The sequence below is a fragment of the Aquila chrysaetos genome, chromosome 15, assembly GCF_900496995.4.
Source record: "Aquila chrysaetos chrysaetos chromosome 15, bAquChr1.4, whole genome shotgun sequence".
Lineage (NCBI taxonomy): Eukaryota > Metazoa > Chordata > Aves > Accipitriformes > Accipitridae > Aquila > Aquila chrysaetos.
Window position 1 is genome coordinate 25,690,721 of NC_044018.1, and position 19,351 is coordinate 25,710,071.

The 19,351-nt window shown below is 38.7% G+C and overlaps 2 protein-coding genes across 6 annotated transcripts in view; one reads left to right on the plus strand and one right to left on the minus strand.

Annotated features, from left to right (window-relative positions):
• Positions 1-10,725, minus strand: part of ANGPT2 (angiopoietin 2) — a 43,533-nt gene extending 32,808 nt beyond the window's left edge. The window contains exon 1 of one of the 2 annotated variants that reach the window (XM_030037529.1): positions 10,371-10,725. In XM_030037529.1, coding sequence (XP_029893389.1) covers positions 10,371-10,655 — 285 coding nt within the window. In that variant the 5' untranslated portion in view covers positions 10,656-10,725. The remainder of the gene's footprint in view (positions 1-10,370) is intronic. The other variant, XM_030037530.1, reaches the window with a different exon arrangement.
• MCPH1 (microcephalin 1) overlaps positions 1-19,351 on the plus strand; it is a 129,438-nt gene that overhangs the window by 82,557 nt on the left and 27,530 nt on the right. The window lies entirely within an intron of this gene.

Here is a 19,351-nt window from a genome sequence, read left to right on the forward strand (position 1 = left end):
AAAAAGAAGTTCAGACTGGACAGTCAGGAAGCTGAGTGGTCTTAACAAAGGGAAAGAAGAAGGGAGGGGAAAAAAAAAAAAAAAAGGAACTGAATCTGTGTGAGCAGAATGTTAAAAATTCATGTGTCAGGGATAGGAATTCATCAAGGCAATGAGCTGCAAAAGGGGGCTGGAAGACTGATCTTAAAGCCAGATGAGGGAAGGAATTGTCTGGTTGGCTTGAAGGTTAAAAATATTACGAAGTTGGAAGGAAATTCACTGAGGAAAATGGTGAGCGCGAAGGACTTGACTGGATGAGACTCTTGGGAAATGTTACTCCCACGTGGACTTGAGAGGGACAAGAAAAGGAAAATGTGTATTTCCTTGTGATTAATATTATCACTCTTTTTTCGATTCCAATAGCATCCTTACCAGTTAGAGGTAGTCCGCATGAAGTAAGCCTGAAAGCACATGTCTGATTTACTCCATTATCAACTTCAAATAGTTTAAAAAAAAAAAAGTTTCACCTTTTGAGTCAAATGAGCTTTTAGATACATCAGACGAAATCTCAGTTTCCCTAAGAAGTCAGTGGGAATTTTTCTACTTGCTTAGAGCAGAGTTAGGTTTTTGTATGCTGTCCTCAGAGCCTTTTTAAAATAATAAAGTTTACCATAACAAAGCAGCTGAACTCAAGACATGGATAAGTTTTCTCTAGATGCAAGTCAAATAAACTTATGTGTCAGGAGAAAAAAATTAGGGTATTATTTACTATATTTAAACTTTCTTCTGCAGCTGGTAAACTAGTTGTCAGAACCCTTGCTTGGCCATGGTAAGATTTCAACAGGGTCAGATTGTTTATATTTGTTGCAGTTTATACTCTTGCTAAGGGTTAGGTTATTAGTCTTAGGGTTTACCTTCTAGTTATTTGAACTTTGTTTCATCATGTCAGAGTAGTTTTCAGAAAACATTCCCACTAAAGCTCCAATAGCAGTTACAACAGGGTTTTTTAATTTACTATTACTTTATAGGCAATCATTATATCTGACAGAAAATCTAGCATCAGGATGGAAGTTTAAGATACGTGAAAACACAGGGATAGTTAATATGGTCAAAGTTCAGACCTCACGCAAGGAAGCTTAGTTTTATTTAAGTCAATTCCTTAGAAGCAGAAAAATACAAGATTTTGTCTTTTTTTACTCATTCACTTAAGCTGTCTTTCACCTACTTTATCCATTTTTTTGAAGTTGTATTAAGAAACTGGAAGTTGCTGTTCCCTTTGAATAGCTGAATTACCTTGTTTATAGAAAAGCTTTCTGAAAAGAAAAGCAAAAACATGGAAATTGTTTCATTAAGTCTTCACTAGGGAATTTTCTTGAATATTGAACTGTCTGAATGGACAGGATATTTGGTAATTCAATAGGAAAGTATGGCAAGTGTGTTTTCCATGGCTACATATATTTCAGGCTTGACCTGCAGCTTTTTTGATGTTTGAATGTTGACTTTATGCACAGCTGAGATTGTCAGTTGACAGCTGATACTGTGGAAAAGTGAGGCTACTGCTTCTGACCGATTGGCACATTCTCCTTAAGGGGCTGGTTTATATTTCACTTTGAAACTGTGGGTTTGGACTAGTATCTTGCAGGTGGTTACACCTTGCAAATGGAAAATAGGGAGGAAAGTTGTTGCGCAGAACATAACGTAGTTCAAAGGAGAGGACCTAAAGGAAGTATATGAAGCATCTTAGCGTGATGTCTGCAAGTTCTGTGGAGGAAGACAAAACTAAAATGATTTTTAGGTGCCAGCTATCAGAATTAAACCTCTCGGCTCACTCAAATACCTCAGTGTAAGACTATACGTCAGGTCATACGATGAGCAGCAGGCCTCTGATACACTGACGTCACACCATATGTAGGGGAGCTAGCTGCTGGTGGGGTAAGGGCTACGGCTATTGCCCAGGAAATGTCCTTTCCACCGAGCTGGGTGTCTCCCCATTCCCACACCCTGACAGAATGGAACAAAAGAGGCTTTTTCCTTCCAGGATCACGCACGTCAGGTGCGGGCCTGGACCAAAAAGCAAGCATAGCGATGAAGCTGATATCGTGAGTACAGGAGGTGAATGACTCTGAATGCTTGCAGCGTGAGAACGAACAGGTCTGCAGAGCTGTTGTTTGGATGGGGCTTGATACACTGCTCAGTCATTTTTGTACTCAGGATTTGAAGAAGATTCTACCATTTTTAAAAGGATACAATTTTTCTTTTTCCAAAGACGAGAACTTTTAGCTTTTCTCCCTGTCAAAAAGTTCTATTAAGTGGAGTGATAGTTAAAGATCAAACATTTGCCTAATGTGTTTTCATGTGGTTTTCACAAACACTCTATTCATTATAGTATAATGCTATATATGCATTACAGTGTAATTATAACATTGCTTCTGAAGTAGCTCAAATGATGACAGTTGTGTGATTGTACTGTACCACACCAGAATGCTCTAATATGTTAGTTTTGACTTTATACTCAATTACTCTGGTCCTCATGTATGCTTTAGCACAGCTTTTGAAATGCACGTAGCTATTTTCAATGTCTTCATAATTGCATTATTAAAAGGTACTACAGAGTCTAAAAATTGAATGCCTCTTAAAGAATTTCAGTTGCTAACATTGAGAGAGCTGTAATGTATCAAGCAAGGCTTTTTTTCCCCCTTCTGGAAACTTAAATAATAAGATGTCATAGCTAGCTATTCAATAAAATAGTCTGTTCAGCTCTCAGCTGCGTTACCACAACCCACTCATTTTAATCCCTGGCCAAAATCAATGATAGAGAGTTGATAGGCTGTTTCCCAGAGGGTAAAGCAACCCTATATAGTTTCTTTTTTTTTAAGCTCTATCATGATGCTTGAGACCTGGATACAAATACAAAACTGAAAAGATATTTTTTTCCCTACAGTATTAAAGGGAGTTTGAGCAAAATTAGGACACTATATGCCACTTGGGTTTAACAGGAATCTGTAGAGACAGCTGAATTGGAAAGAAAGTTGCTGTCATCTAAGAACTCTGAAGTATTTGCTCACCTAGAGAGGGAAATGTTTCGCTCCTTACAGCTTCTGTGAATAACGTAACTCTGTGAACAATACTAGATTTCCATCCATACTTTCACTAACAGAGAGAGAAGTTAACAGAGAGAAGGTTGCATATTCTACAAGCCTTCTCTTTTTAGCAGTAAGACCTTGTTATGACCTTAGTAGTGTCCTGGAAGATTATTAGAAAAACTGATAAAGCTTCGTATGGGCATTATAAAGACAGCAGAAAAGTTCCTGTAGCTTCCCTCTCTCTGTCCAGACTAAGCCATAATGTGCTGGAAGTTGGAATGAGAACAGACAGATATCTCCTAATCATACAAATTGCAGGATACGTTTGCTGAGCTTTGTAAACAAAATCTTAATTTTAGGGTTAACCTGTTCCACAAACAGATAAAAACTAATAGGATTTTCAGTAATTACTTGGAACATAATAAGCATTTTTTTTTTTTAAAAAAGGCATTTAAGGAGTAGTAATGTATTTTCCTAGGCAGCTTGAAAATGGACACAGTGAGTGTTTGCAGAACTATTTAGGTGTGGGATTTTTTTTATACAAAATACGGATCTGGATTTTGTAACCTGAAGAATTCTTTAACATTTCTTCTGAGCTTGGTTTACTTAGAATAGACTTTAGGTTCACCAAACAGTATTTCAATTCTTCTCACTAGAGAATAAATACAATTCTTTTTTCCTCTGCCCCATTTCCTAGAGATATATCTGTTAAAGGAAATGAAATGATCACAGTATTTCCAGTTGTAAAGCACTTTTTAACTTTTTGTATGTGTGTGAGGTTATTTGGTTTAATTTGTTCCACTGTGGAATGTGCCATATCTCTAAGGCATTTCTAAGCATTAAATTACTGTGCCGTACCTTTTTTTTTTCCCAGATGCTTTGGCTTATGAAATTATCTGATGCTCCTAATTTTTTTTCACCTGTAATTTATATTTGGCTATTCTGAGAAATTTAAAGAATAAAATGGCAGACAAAATTGTCTGTGCTTATTTCTGAAACTTCTTATTCAGTGCCACAGAAACTCTCCTTTTCTTGAAGGTTGTATTGATACTTATGGTCCACTGACAAATGGTCTTCTCAATGGTGTAGCTGTTATTACCAGTGAGAGATTTCCTAGGGTGCATTTGGACTACCAAAATATTTTCTGTGTGTGACATCCCTGTTTTATATACTAGAACATTCATTAAATATTTTTTTATTCAAGAGCCATCTTCTCCCATTTCTTCTGCAGTCTGTACGGGTATCTTTAAGGCTCCCATCAGTACCTTGTTGCTAACTAGGTGCCAGAACCCTTTTTTCTCTCTGAAGTACAACTTGCATCTTCTGTTCCAGGAAGAATTTTTTTACTATAAGGGTGGTGAGATACTGGAAGAGGTTGCCCAGAGAGGTTGTAGATGCCCCATCTTTGGAAGTGTTCAAGGTCAAGTTGGATGGGGCTTTGAGCAACCTGGTCTAGTGGAAGGTGTCCCTGCCCATGGCAGGGGGTTGGAACTAGATGAGCTTTGAAGGTCCCGTTCTGTGATTCTGGGATTCTGTCAGGATATGGGAATGGGGAGACACCAAACTCTATGGAAAGGCTACCAGTCCTGATTGGACTCTGGTACCTAAGCTGTTTTAACAAGTGGGAAGCATAATGTTTATCTGTATATTTGTGTCATATTTGCAGCCTAGTCCACATTCCTACCTTCTACCTATTGTCTCTTGATTCTGAGGCTTACAAACTTCAGTGCCAAAGTGGTATGCCAGGATGAGGGCCGTGCAGCATGCTAGCTTTTGCAACTTCTTCAGCAATGCTGATAAATCTGCCTCTTCAAGGAGGATTTCTTTAAAGTTTTCCATTCCTCTGTTTCTCTCTCTTCCAGGCTGAAGAGACAGACTGAACTTACTCTAGGGAGCTAATTAAGGTAGACTGAGTTACCTGATGAAACTCCGGGTTTGCTAAGCTCCGGAGAAGGATCTGAGAGCGGCACCTCTCTGGTTGTAGACCGTAATCTAATGTCTGACACTGTGTCTTCTAAATCAGTTGGCAAGCATTTTGCACGTCTAGCCCTATAATAATGGTAATGGTAGAGGAAGACAGTCTTACTTTGGTCCCATCCTGGCTTTCAGGCAAAGCTATGTAAAATCCCATGAAATAACAGATACAACAGGCAATTCTTGCATTAAAGTATGTAAAAGGTTGTTAAATAAATAGTGGTTTACTAAGCTGCCTTAGTTTACTGTAAGAAGTATTGTAAATAAAATAATGTATAATGTGGTATATTTTCAATAGCACAAATACTATAGTATGAAAAGGACAGTATGATAATCACTGACGATACTAGATATCATAATTTGAAGGTTGGAAATGGGTATCTGTGTCTTCTAGGCAAAATTCCGTTCTAAGCAATACATACATCACAGCTTGTTTCTTGTGACTAGGAATCCAGCAAATTATATCAGTTGTTTCCCTTGGTAAATTATGGAGAGTTGCATGTTATTGAATTTGTTCATAATTAACAACAAAAAAGGAGCAGTAACAAGACAACTGTCTGTAATAGAAACACCATTCTGAACCTTAGTTGCTCTGCAAATTTTCTAAGATATTCTAAAGGTTATGCTGTTAAGATTTATATGTAAAGTGGGTATGCAAACAAAAAGGACTGGAAACTGTCAATTCAAGCATCTCCAGACTCATTTCCTATATGTGCACTTGAAGAAAGAGAAAAAAGAAGGAAAATAAAGCACTTGACGTTAATAATTAATGGAGAAAGTCTCCCAATTTGCTGTTTGGACCAAAGATGGTAAGTTTCTGATCATATTGATAACAAACAAAGCACATGAATATATATCTTGACCACTAGTAAGAGACTGGTTCAGTAAAACAAGCCTCTGTTTCTCACATTTTTTACTGATAACATCTTGGAGATGGCGAGCTCTCAACTTCAGATCTTGTAGATCTGTACTAGAAAATCTCTATTCTTCCTTGTTGATTTTGTACAACTTCATACCTGTATCACCAATTTGGTATTTGTGGAGTGATGCAGGAATAGTCTTTACAACATAGTTTTTAAACACATGCAAAAGTGTCATTTCAAATCCCTTCACAGAAATTCACCTACAGGAGATGTAACAATAAACTGCATAGTCATATCATTTAAAGCAGCATGGAAACTTTATCTGGTAACATGTACTAATCTGAAAGTAAAAAAGTATTTTCTTTTGGGTCCTGCCAGTACTCTTTTGCTTCACAAATACATAGTTGATAGACAAAAACAAGCACTTTTCACAATAAGTGAAAACAGATGCATTACTTAGGAAAGGAATGCAGCTCTTGATTCAGAGTCAGAATAATCTCTTGCGTAGTTCAAAATCCAACACTGTACAATGTAGTTGTCCTTGTCCGTCGTATGCAGATGGTTTTGGATGACGGCATGTCAGAATATCTTTCCTTATTTGAGATATGAAGTTCAGTACAAGTATGACAATACTTATAACCTCTCATTGGTAATTACTCATCAAATTACAAGCATTCATTCCCATTCATCTTAAAACATCTGATTTTGTTGTGCTTGGGGAAGAAACGTGTTTCAAAGCGACAAAGGGTTTTTAGCTTCCAGGATATCATGACAAGGAAAAACAAATCTCAGTTCAGAGTATGCAAAGATACTGCATCTCTATTAGCAAAGTGTCCCCCTCCTAGTCTGCTGGGATGGTTCAGGATGAAGTTCTGGTCTTAGGTTTAAATGTTGACTCCTGGTACAGGCTTTTATTTCCTAGTCTTTTGATCTGCTGATAAACTACAAATAAATTACCTATATTCCATATGCTATAATGCATTTGATCATACATTGTTTTCAGCTGTTTATAACAGGAAAGACTAAGAAAATAAGACCCCTTTCTTTTACACTATTGCTTTGGATACAGTCATGTCTCCTGAGTCATAGGATCTAGTTTATGTACCGAGAAGTGAATTAAAGTCAGCATTCAGTTATTTCAATGTCTTAATACCTGAAAAAATGCAGTTCCTTGAGTAGAAATGCTGTGATCCAAATGGTAAAGCTGCCACTAATTCAGATGGAGATTTGTTTAATTGTGGAACTTAAGGGAATTGCCTGTCTTCTATGAATATCCGAAAACCTGATGTTGTTTTTATATAAAAAAATTCCAAAGTATAACAGCCAACATACATGTCTACATTTAAAATTTCCAGTCTTGTATCTCAGCTGTATACCAATCTGCTATCCTCTCAAATTAATTGAAAATCTTATTATTGAGAGGTTTTTTCTCCCTGCCCACACATTGCATTAGAAAAAATCTTACATGTCAATGTACAAATTGACCCCAAGCTAGGGAAAGTCAAAGGAGAAAGTTCATTTCAGGTATATTGCTGCACAGTCTATCTAGGGTTTTGGCCCTTGCCCTACCGCTTCGCTTACTGGCTTACTGCTAAACACTGGGTTAGGTGGAATAGTGGTTCGTTCTGGTATGTCATCTGAATGCTTAAACATAATCTACTTTTGAAGAGACATTCTCCAGTTTTATGTATGGTACATACAGTAGTGGCATAAGGCATTAAAGCAGTTCAGACCAAAAAACCCGTGTTTTGATGAAGCAGCAATTTGTAGCAATTGTAGAACAAAGTCTTCTGCTCTCTATGCAGGAGCAGATCAGAAAAGAACCTGGCCCTACGTAACTCATTTTCTTCCTATTGTGTTTGTCCATTAACCAGATGAAGCGCACACTTCCCATGCTGTTCCATTCATACAGCCCAGTGTTCATTCAGAAACAGAATGTTTCCTTTGGTTGATGGATTAAAGGCAGGAGCGGGGGGAGGAGTGTAAAATTGTTTTGGGATGTGCAATACTTCAGGAGCAATGTTTAAAGGATAATTCACACTAGAAGTTTGTAATGTATTTTTTTTACATAACTTCAAAACAAAACAGGTGCTGCCTCTTAAATGAGCAAAAATAACTTTTTAAAAAGCAAGACCCAAAGCAGTTTTTTCTCCAATTGCTGAGAAGTTAATGTCAGGTTATTTTTAAAATTTATCTTATATTACACTTTCGATACAGTATAAAAACTTAAGTAGACAATTGTATTTTGCCCTGCCTTGACTAATCTAGCATTATATTTTGGTTAAGTTGAAATATGAACCTTGGAATGTGTATTAGTGACCTTAAAAAAACAGCAAGTAAACTCTGTAAGCAACTTTAAAGGTTATTGTTTGCTTTTCATCTTCACTTGCAGACCAGGTGTCTCTAGCAAAGCAAATCTGAGGAAAAGCTACTTTTGTTGGAGTCTCTTTGTGAACAAAACGGATGACATAAAAAGCAGGTGTTAAAATAGTGAAAAAGGCAAACAGCAGTTATTTTACGGATGTTTAGCTGTGGAACAGCTAGAAAAAAAATCAGGCTAATCTAAAGCATCTTATTTGGAAATCTTTGCTCAAATAAAAGAAACATTTATCTGTCTTGTAAAACAGAATCTGCCTTCTGATCCCCCAAAGAATGGGTTAGATATACTTATCCTATTCCTCTTGTAACTGATTTCCCAGGGACTAACAGGGAAAAGCATAGTTTTTACTAAATAAGGGTGCTGGAATTTGCTTACTGGTTTCTGTTTACCTGATGCCACTTACGATACTGTGTTTGCCTATGTAAGTGGCATTTAGCACTGGAGTCTTGTGTGTGATTTTACTATTTATGTTAGGAAATTGCTTAGCAGCTGGGTAGATTAGACTGTTTTGCTTTGTGTGTTTTTCATCCTGCATTGCACATCTGTTAATGTTGGTCCTAACATTACAATAGTGAGCACTGTGAATTAGTAAGTAGAAAGGTAAGTAAGTATGTGGAGGGAAGGATGTTTGCCTGTGAGATTAAAAAAACAAAAGGTACTGAACTGACACTGGGGTGTCTAAATTAAGCATCCTAAACCTATAAAGACACATTAGAGGCCCACATTGCAGCCTTGAAGTGTATGCATTTTGGATTTAAGCTTCAAGGTTCATTTTCAGGTAGATGAAAACACTATGCTTTCTGCTTTGAAGTGTGACTTCTGTTTCTTACACAAATTCCCCGGCAGGTTTCTTTGGTTGTATCATGCTAGTTCTGTAACTTTGTAGATGATGAGAGAAGTGAACCCTCATGCAAAATTATTTTATAGTCATGTAAGAAGTGGCTACTCATTGTAGAGAATTGTGAATTCTCTCCGTTCGCCACAAATACTTCTTTCTTTATGAAAAAAACCCTTATGACATCACTGGAACACTTACTTGGAGATACTGTGTCAACAGCTCAGTTACATCCTCAAAATATTTATTGCTTGGAAGATAGGCATCTTGGTATGAAACATAAACACTCGTAAATTTGCTATGCAATTAAACTATACTATCACGGTTTTTCAGGTACCCGTGAAATAAAGGTTGATTAAATCAAAATCCATTGAACTGTATAGCATTTAGAATCAAATGAGTTCCTATAAAAATGTGGACTAGTGATCAGGTTTATTCCCCAGTAATATTAAGAATATATGCGGTATGAAATTTTTTTCTGCTGTTTCAGGTCTAATTTTACAAATGTTGCCACTTTGGCAATAAACGTGTCATTTTCCCTTAGTTGCAATGGAGTTGCATTAAAGGAAGCTACGTGGCATCTGCAACACCTTTTCCAGTATATTTTTCCCTTGAATATTGTATGTTTGAGTGGAAATGTTACAGGATGCAAAGGATATCCGCTAATGAACTTTCTTGAAATGCTATCACTTCACTAGGCTAATTTCAGTACAAGTCAGACTTGCAGTCTTTGCTTAGAATTACAATTCTTTACCAGTGGGGCTTAATATGTTAATTTCTGCACGCGGGTTTTGAAATCATCTTTCAGATAACATTTTTCCCACATGCCTCAGAAAAAGGTACATTCTACAGTCTTTAAACAGAGGTAAAATAGCCCCTGTCAGTTATAAATTACAAATTAGTAGCTGGTTCTTTCACGTCAGAAATTTCAGACGTGCTCGCAGTCTGCCTGCGTGTGTAATTGCTATTTGTCCAAGCAGCTCAAATGTAATGACAAACTTTAAAGCACGAGCTCTGCAGTCCAGTGCAGTTCTCTGTTCCTTTCTCATCAGTAAAATTGTGTCCTCAGGCTGCAAAACAACTTTTTGATTGAAAGGCAGTTCAGAGATTTGGCTCAGGTAGATAACGCATTTTGTGAATTTGGGAACCGTTAGAAGAAAAAGCAAAAAAAAAAAAAAAACCAAACCAAACCGCAATGAAATTGGTGGCGGGATGTAGCGAACGAGATTTTTGGAATGGAAACGGTATTATCCTACCTTCATCAGCCACTGAGTGTTGTTTTCCATGATGTTTTCGAGTAGTTGCAGTCTCTGGACTGAATCGTCGTAATCTAGAGGCGCATCCCTCTGCACCGCGTTGGACACGTAGGAAGCGGCGGAGCGGCAGTTGTCCGCCTCGGGCAGCAGGAAGGTGTAGCTGCACGACCCGTGCTGAACCTGGTACTGCTTCTTGCCTATCGTCTCCACGCTCTTACTGAAGGAGTTGTATCCCGAAGCTAAGAAGACGCCGCAGCCCCAGAAGAAGTAAACAGTCAGCTGCATTTTAATTCCGGCGGGAGCCCGGCGGCCCCGAGAGCGCCTCCGCGCCCTCCGCCAGAGCCGGCCCTAGTGACCGTGCGCCGGGCGGCAGCGCCCCGCTGCCATGGGCCCGGCGGAGCCGGCGGGGGGACTGGCCGCCTTGCGCTGCCCTGCTGGCGAACCGGGAACGGGCCGGCGTCTCCCCCCGCCCGCCCCGAGCCCCGAGCTGTCAGATGCGGGAAGGACTAGCCCCCGGCCCCCGGGCGCGAGGCTCTTTTTTTTTTTCCCCGCTCGCCCCTGCCCCGGTGCGACGGGCTGCCTCCCCGGCTCAGCCGCTCCCCGTCCCTCCTAGCAGAAGTTGATAAGAGCGGGCAGGCATGGGGAGCGGGGCTGCTCCGCCCCCCCGGCTCCGCCAGCGCCTGCCCGGAGGGCGGGGGGGGGGGGCATTCGCCAAGCGGGCTGGGGGCCGAGCGCTCCGCCGGGCTGCGCGGAGCGGAGCGGAGCGGAGGAAAGCCCGGGGAGGAGCCGGCCGCCGCGGGAGCCCGGCGAATTCCAGCAGCACGGCTCTGATGGAGAGTTTCCTAGACAGAGCGATCAGTTCCGATAGCCTCCGACTAGGCTTCGAAATTATTCGTGGTGGTAATCCTTTCTCGACACCGTCCCCTCCCCAAAAAACCCCAAGTTCCTGGGCTTGTTTGTTCTTCTTAAAGAATTTTTATTTTTTTAAACGTGGTGAACCAAGATGTAATTTCGTTTGTGTTCAACGCATTGTGTAATTACAGCAAAAGACCCTGTCCTAAGCGTACAAAAGCAGGCTTGGGCATGTCCTTGCAGAGAGAACAAGAGAGGGGGGTTAATTACAAGTTTTCAGCTGAACACGGACTTTGTATTTTACTGAATCTCCGAGACAAATACTCTTTTTTTGGCATGCCTTTCAAGAGTTAAGTGTTTTCAAGCTTTTTTTTTTTTTTTTTAAGGCTTTTTTGGTCTGTGTTAAATGGCTAACTTTGGAAGTGCTAAGCTTAACAAGAGTTACAAATCACAAGTCAGCTGGGACTGGAAGAGGCAATAACTATCCAGAGGCAGTGGCAGTAAGGCATGGCTGAATAGCAGTTACCCCATCAGCTCTTGCTAGCCCAATTCTGTGCCCTTGGAAGTAGGAAACACCTGTAAAAGGTGAGGGAAACTCTAATAAAGTAAGTATTTGAAACTTATATGTAAGAGTAAAAAGGAGCTTCCCCCTACTTCCCACTCCCATGTTCTCTGCAGTGATCGGTGAACTTGAAAAAGCGGAAAATTACTAACCAACTTACCAAAGCCTGGGAAAGAGTTGCTTCCACTGAAATTTTGGAGAAGATTACTTCTCTGTTTTAGAAAATGTCTTCTTGAAACCAGCACGCTAGGATGCTGACTCCTGAAGACAAACTGCCTGAGAGTTTTGCTAGGTCTGGATCTGGAAGCTATAGATTTTTCTTAATTAAAATAAACAAAGGGAATACCATGCTAGGCAAGCTAACATGAATTACAGACCAAAGTTTCTCTCATATGAGGAGAATCCCAGCGTGCCTCGGGATCTCTTAGGACAGACTTTCTTACACAACTTGCTATATTTCACAGAGTGTGTTAATGTGGCTTTTACTTTTTAAATCGTGGAAGTTGTGTTCAGGGGCTGTCAAAAATAGTTGTAGCAGCTAAAATGCATGCCTTACATTGTTGGAAGCTGTTGGGACTTCTTTACATACTACATAGTTACCTCCAGAAAGGAAAATCTCTAGAATTCAATTCTGGAGACTTCCAGAAAGATTCTAATTATACTTGGACTTTGACCTGCGGAACTAATTTGTCAGATTTTTTTCCCTGTGGAGTATTCATCTGCCATTGTTCATCCTTCCAGCCAGAGGAAATGGAGGAATATGTTTGTAACTTGCATTACAGTCAAGATTATATGCTACAAAATGTACATATTTGGAGGGTTTGGCATATAAATTATGCATTCTCCATCCCTTCAACTTTGTATTGCAATAGCAAAGCAAATTAATGTGACAACTACCTGCATTGTTAATGAAATTGCAAAAGCTTTTTGGATACTGATTTCTACTTTTTGATGTATTGAAGTCTTTGAAAGACTGTTTAATTCCATGTGAATAACAGTTTTTTGCAAGGTAGTTGAGAAACCTGCTGTTATCCAATGAAGACAGCATGTAGGTTTAGATTTATACACTAGACTGTGTGAAGCTTTTCTGGGTATCTAACCAGACATTCAAATTCAGTATTTTCTGTTATTTGAGTATTTCTAATTAATTTGCTAAATTAAATGAGAATTTCCTATTATGACTTGTACTTGTCTTTAAATCAGTCTGTCCCCTTCTTGCTTTTGCTCTCACAGCTAGCCCCAAAAATACAGGGCCCTCAATAGAGTAGTGCCGAAAGTAAGATTGCTCCAGCCCTGAAAGTATCTGTCTCCTAATGAGGAAGAACTGGAGGATAATCTTAATTTTTCTGAGTATATTTGCATGGATTTTTTTAATTCTTTAGTTAGATGTTAAAGGTAAAGGTGAGCCTGACCAGTGTAGTCTTTTAGAAGTTTTCTTTTTAATTATTAGACCTCTACTCAAGGGACTGTACATATATAAAAGACAAGATTTAAGGGATGTGGAGAATTCATTAGACGGGATCTCCATGAGAGGCTTGATTAAATCAATAGGTTTTGAATTGCTATGAAGCTTGCCACCTGTATGCCACACCAGTGAGTCAGATCACCAACATAATCTGGCAGCTCGGTTTTGGTGGGGTTTTGAGGAGAGGCTGGAGTGTCTCTAAGGGTCTGAAGTGGAGTCTGTTTTCCTTTAGAAAAGGCCCGTGCGTGACCCCGGGAGGCCGTTGAGCCGTAGTGGGGCCAGGAACAAAACTGAACTTGGAGGCTGCCTGACAAGGCTTGCTGTATCTTGGACCTCCACTAGGGAGAACTGTGGTTGTATGAATACTGGAAAGAGAAACTAGTTCACCTTTTACTGGGTTTTTTGGCTGGGTTGGGGTTTTTTGTGGTTTGGGGGTTTTTTGGGTTGGGGTTTTTGGGGGTTGTTTTTTTTTAGTTTGGAGTGTTGGGTTTTTTTGAATGACTGAATGAACGAATGGCCAGTTGCTATGGCAGCTGTCAGCAGTTCCAGGAAAAAGTATGGAAAGTGCAGGTATTCTGAGAAGTGACAACAAATGACTAATGGCAAACCCTTACCAGCACAGCAGGCACCACCAGTTAGCTCCTCGGCTGTGCTTCTCATCTAGCTCTTGGAGTAACACCTTGAGGTTCTCCAGCTTTTCCTTGATACTTCCAGGCTGTAGGGGCAATAACTGAAATACAACCCCCAACACGCACACACACACATAACTGAGGGAGGATTTTGCTGTTGCCCCATCTGGGTCCAACAGACTCATACTGCTTTAATGAAGTGCTCTTTCCCACTGCCCAAGAAAGTTAGTGAGCGTTCACCTTGCCAACAAAATAAATATACATGCCTTTAACCCTTCACTACAGGATGGTGCATCTTTTGGAGCATTTCATTGTGATCCTTCACCCTTTCTATCCCTTTGGGAGCAGCTTTCCCAGCTGTGGAGGAGGAAGTGGTCTTCTCTGCTTCCCCAGGGAGTCAAAGCCAGTCAGAGTTCAGGGGGAAAGAAAGTAGTAACAGCTAAATTTAGAAAACTGGTGTGAAAAGTAAGGCGAGTTAAATACATTTTTGTCCTTGAAAACTGAGGAGGAGGAAGGAAGATGCCTGAATACAGCCTTTTTACTGAGCCTCAGAGGCATAATAACAAGTCTGCTCGCAGCACAGGGCAGGGCTTATTCCAGAAAAACTGAATGACAGAGAAGATCTGTCTCCTGTCAATTATGAGAAGGAACATCTCATTGTTAGACGTGTTGAAGTAGGAAGGAATGTAAATAATTTGGCATGGAATCTTATATATGCCAGTATGAAATTGAGTAAAAAGTTGTAATTCAGACCAGTTGCTTCCTCCCGGTGTTTTTGTCATGTTCTTTTTTCTCTTCATCTTTTATTTCTGCTGTCGATATGGAGTGGGACATTTATTCTGCAAACTGAAATATAGCTGCTTAGCCTGTGATTTCCTGCTTGCTTTATAGTGGAGTGTATACAGTACTTGACATAAAATAGCAAATGGTGGCTTGGTATATTTAAAGTACAAATTAGATCTTTCCCTTTTTAGAAAGAAGATACCCACTCTACAGAACTCACCTTATAAGAAGAGCTGAAATGTATATTTTGTCAAAACCAAACATTTAGAACGTTTTGCCAGATGTGTTGCAGGCAATTTCCTTTCCTGGGAAACAGTAAATTCCCTTACTCAGCCAATCCAGTTTTTATTCCATACGGCATATGACTAAGCTGCTTTGAGAGGGATGCCTGAATACCACTAACATTATCTTTCCAATTATCATTTTACTTACAGCTGCACAGCTTCTGTTTGACAGGCAAATACAGAGATCTTGTGAGATCTCTGATAGAAAAGGAAGCATAAAAGTTTTTTAGGTAATGTAAGAAAATGTTGACTTGGCTTTAGTCCGCTATCTGCAGACTTTGCCACCTAAAACTTTCAAGATGTTGATTTAGTAGATAAGCGAGTTCTCATTTCAGCAGTTTTCTTGTTTTAGCAAGGGAAAAATACGTAATGAAATATGTGCAAAATAAAAGCAGAACAACGTAAACAAGTAGGGTTTGGTGCTGCATCCTTATAGGGATATTTGATCTTTGTATATAAATGAAAATGCTGTAGTGTGAGAATATGGAACTTCAAATCTGAGACGAAAAATTATCTGAAACTTGGAATAAATTAATGAAGTATTTCATATATTCCTGGTATTTATATTCCTCACATTTTGACACTCAATGTTAAGTCCCCACCTTTGGTTCCTGGTACTTTAATATTAGTTTATGGTAGTTCCATTTGCTGGCTTCAAAATATTTTCTTTCACTGGGAGTGATAGGATTTTAGCATGTTTCTCAGGAACAAATGTCAACAAGGACAAGACTCATGAACTCGTAACTTAAAAAACAGAGAACAGGATCTTGGAGCCTACTAGATTTTTAGTCTGCTGAAAATCTTAATCTGTTTTGAGATCTTACACTCTCTTTGAAAGGCAGGAGTGCCAGATTATTATGTTTTCTGACAAGGCAAAACAAATTGTTTTCATCAAGACCCATGGTTCAGTTCTTTAGCACTTCTAAAATTGATGGTAATATCTTACCAATCGTTCCTCCTTTCCCCACCATCTGCCTATTATCCTTGTTATTCAGTCTGAACTTCTCCACCGGTCTCTCATGACTTCTTTAACAAAATCTCAGGATTCCCCTCACTTTCTCAGCTGCTGCTTATTTCTAATCACTCAGAACATCTGGTGTAACATCTTGTGAATTCAGAGTCATCTCTATGTTCCGTCTCTGACGTTCCCTCACGTCTCCTTCGAGTGCCCTTCCTTCCAAGGGAGGGTATTTATCCAGTAATTCTCACATTGTACTTTTGCTGAAGGGACAAGAGGTCAACAATCTGATCCCCTAAAAATTTCAGTTACCACTCTGTCTTGGTGACTCAGTCTGTTTGTTCCCATCTTGCCTTGTAGCATCCAATCCATCATTTCAGTACATGGTATTTTTTGTGGATGTCACGCCATTAGTGGAAGCATAATGTGGCCAAAACCAGACTTTGTATCTTCCCTCAGCAATGCTTGCATGCTAGCCCCTTTTTCTCTTTCACAGTTGATACTGCCACCATCCTTCAATGCATTTAAATCTATAATCTGCAAGTTATGTTCATATTCCTTTGGCATTTATTTTCTCCTTTTTTTGATGCTGTGCATTTATTAATGTCTCTCAAATTCCTATAGTGATCCTCATTATCAACACATTCTGTCTGGTTCCTCTGTAACACTTGAAATGTGACTTGCTTATAAAGCTTATTATATTAGTTCTGCCTCTCTTAGGAAATTACATTCAACTTTATTTTCATAAGAATTGTTAGACAACTGCCAGAGCTTCACACAAGTAGACTATCTACTTAATTGCTTCTAATTGGTTTTCATTTTTGGAAGGTCTAAATTCAGCACCTCTCCTACCAAATATATCAGCTTCATTGCTTACTTTGCAGGCACTAGCTGGATTGGCTTTCTTGGACTGTCTTGGTTATACTTGGGATGTCTTTTCTCAGTTAATCTGACATTTAACGTGACCATATCTTCCACTTATAGACTTATTTTGATATCCCACTTTTGTTATATAACATCTGCTCAAGGCTTTTTGACTGAAATTATATTAACATTAAAATAAATTATATACTTACATATATACATACTTATATGTGTATAGGCTTAGTATGTTGTAGCCACCACACCTAAAATATAATTGGTCATGTTAATTTAGATCGGGACTTTGTGGTATCACACCTTGAGCAACAACGATAACATGAATGAATGTTTTTTGAAATTCCTGTCATTATCATTTCCACATTCCAAAACCACCTTAAATGCAAAATGTTCTCCGTTTTTACTGTTTCATTACTTTTATAGTGATTTCCTTTATCAATCCAAATTTTCAAGGGATATCTAAAGTAGAATACACAAATATCTATAGAACTGTTATCTATACAAATAACGTATGCAAATTTCTAAGAAGATTCTCACAATGCATTAATGAAGTTCCTATTTGTAGGACAGCTGGTATTTTCTTTCACTGTGACTGTTTTTTAATACTGAATGTTATTCTAAATCTTTGAAAGATAAATCATCCACATACAGAAGTAGGAAGTGAGTCCCAGGATTACGAAGAATAGTTGCTGTACGTCCTTCCTCCTTAACATTTTTATATTGTTTGGCTATGGTGCCTAAAGGCTGTGCTCATTCTTTTCGGAGTTACGTGGTGACAGCAAACTTTAGCTGGTAACAAGTGTAATTACATCTTAAACTCAAACAGCATGAGTTCAAAACTAACATGGAAATTACAGCTAATGTTAAGGATCTTACAGTTGGACTGCTGAATGTCTTTGACAGTGTTAAGTGCTGTGCCCTGTCTACCTCCTACACTGGGCAAAACATAATACAGCACTTTTTTAAACAGGTTACCATTGGTTTGAAACTGAATGAAATAACTTGCGTGCTATGTGTAGCAACTAGCTCTAACGAGGCCTTTAAAACCAGTTTTTAAAAATTGTTTCTATAGCACATGTATATTTACTCTTTGTTATTGAGTTACAGTGAAAAAATTAACAGATAGTCTTACTCTACATGCTCATATACTGTTTATATGCCCTTTGAAAAATGTCTTTTTAATTACAGTTTTGTGCATTTGGATAATTTAAGCCTAAAACCTTTATGTAAGGTTTTGACTTTTGTTGTGTAATGTGAACGTTTTATTATGTTGATGTGAAAAGGCAGCAGACTGTGAAAGAATCCAGAAGGCTTTTGGAAAATGAGAAATCTGCCTTACTGACATCTTAAAGAAAAATGCATATGCCGTTTGTTTAAAGGAATGTATTTTTAAAATGTCTAAGCAGTTGACAGTAATCTAGCCCTACAAATAACCTCAGTCCATGTGATTTAAACCCTTCCTCTTGTATGCAGTCATTCAGGTTAGCGGAAGGTTCTCTCATCTGGTAATAGCACACTTATTTGATAATAACAGCATGTCATACTTCCGAAGAGCATGTTCAAGTTAAGAATCTGAATTCAAAGATAAACTGATGTCAAAGAGAGAATGAAAAGGAAGTGAGAAACTGTGTAAGAGGAATAAACAAAGCTTTCAGAGAGAGAGAGGACATTTATGGCAACAGTAAGGTACCTAGTTCCTGACATCTGTTTCCCTCAAGAAAAAAATACAGTACATACACTAACCTTTTTATGGAGAGTGCAAGAAAAATATTTGCAGCATATTTTCATATATTCATATTTGTTGAACTGTATTATGGATGTGTAATTTGAAGAGGAGAGAACAACTGCAAACTATTTTTGCACTCCATAAAGCTAAATCCTTGCTTTTTTCAATACTAATAAACATAGTTCAGTAATAGTTCTCAAAAACAGTGCCCACCCTCCTGCTGATTCTACCACAAAAAACTGGGCATTCTTTTTATTGTTGGTCTTACTGCTGTATGAGCAAAGGAAGGAACTACAGTATTTTTTTCCCTGGTTAGCGTGGCATCAGAACCCATGATGGGACAGGAGAAAGATTACCTGCGTACTTGTATTAAGATTAGGACTCCTTTGAGCTTGGACTCCTTGCCTCCGTATGACCATCTAGCAAAACTCCTATTGCTGTGTAAATATTAACATAAGTACCTCACTGGCTCAGTAACTGGCTGAGTTCTTTATCTCTCCAAATAAATCATTTGCTAGAAAGATAATCCTCCATCTCCAGTGGAATGTGTACAGAAGATCAAATCTCTTCTGAGTATCCTATCATTAAAATGGTATATTTTCTTCCCAACACAAACCAATTAGAAAATCCTCGTACTGGTCTTTATCTAAATCTGAATTATTACTTTAGTAGTTTCACTACACAGAGGAAATTCAAATATTTGAAAATCTTTCTTTTGTCCCACTAGAAAGACATGTATAGGAAATTCAGACCGTCATTGCTGATGTCTATATTGTTTGACCGCGAATCCCCATTCAGGCTAGCTACAGCCAGACTGACTTAGATTTACAAATCATATCAAAC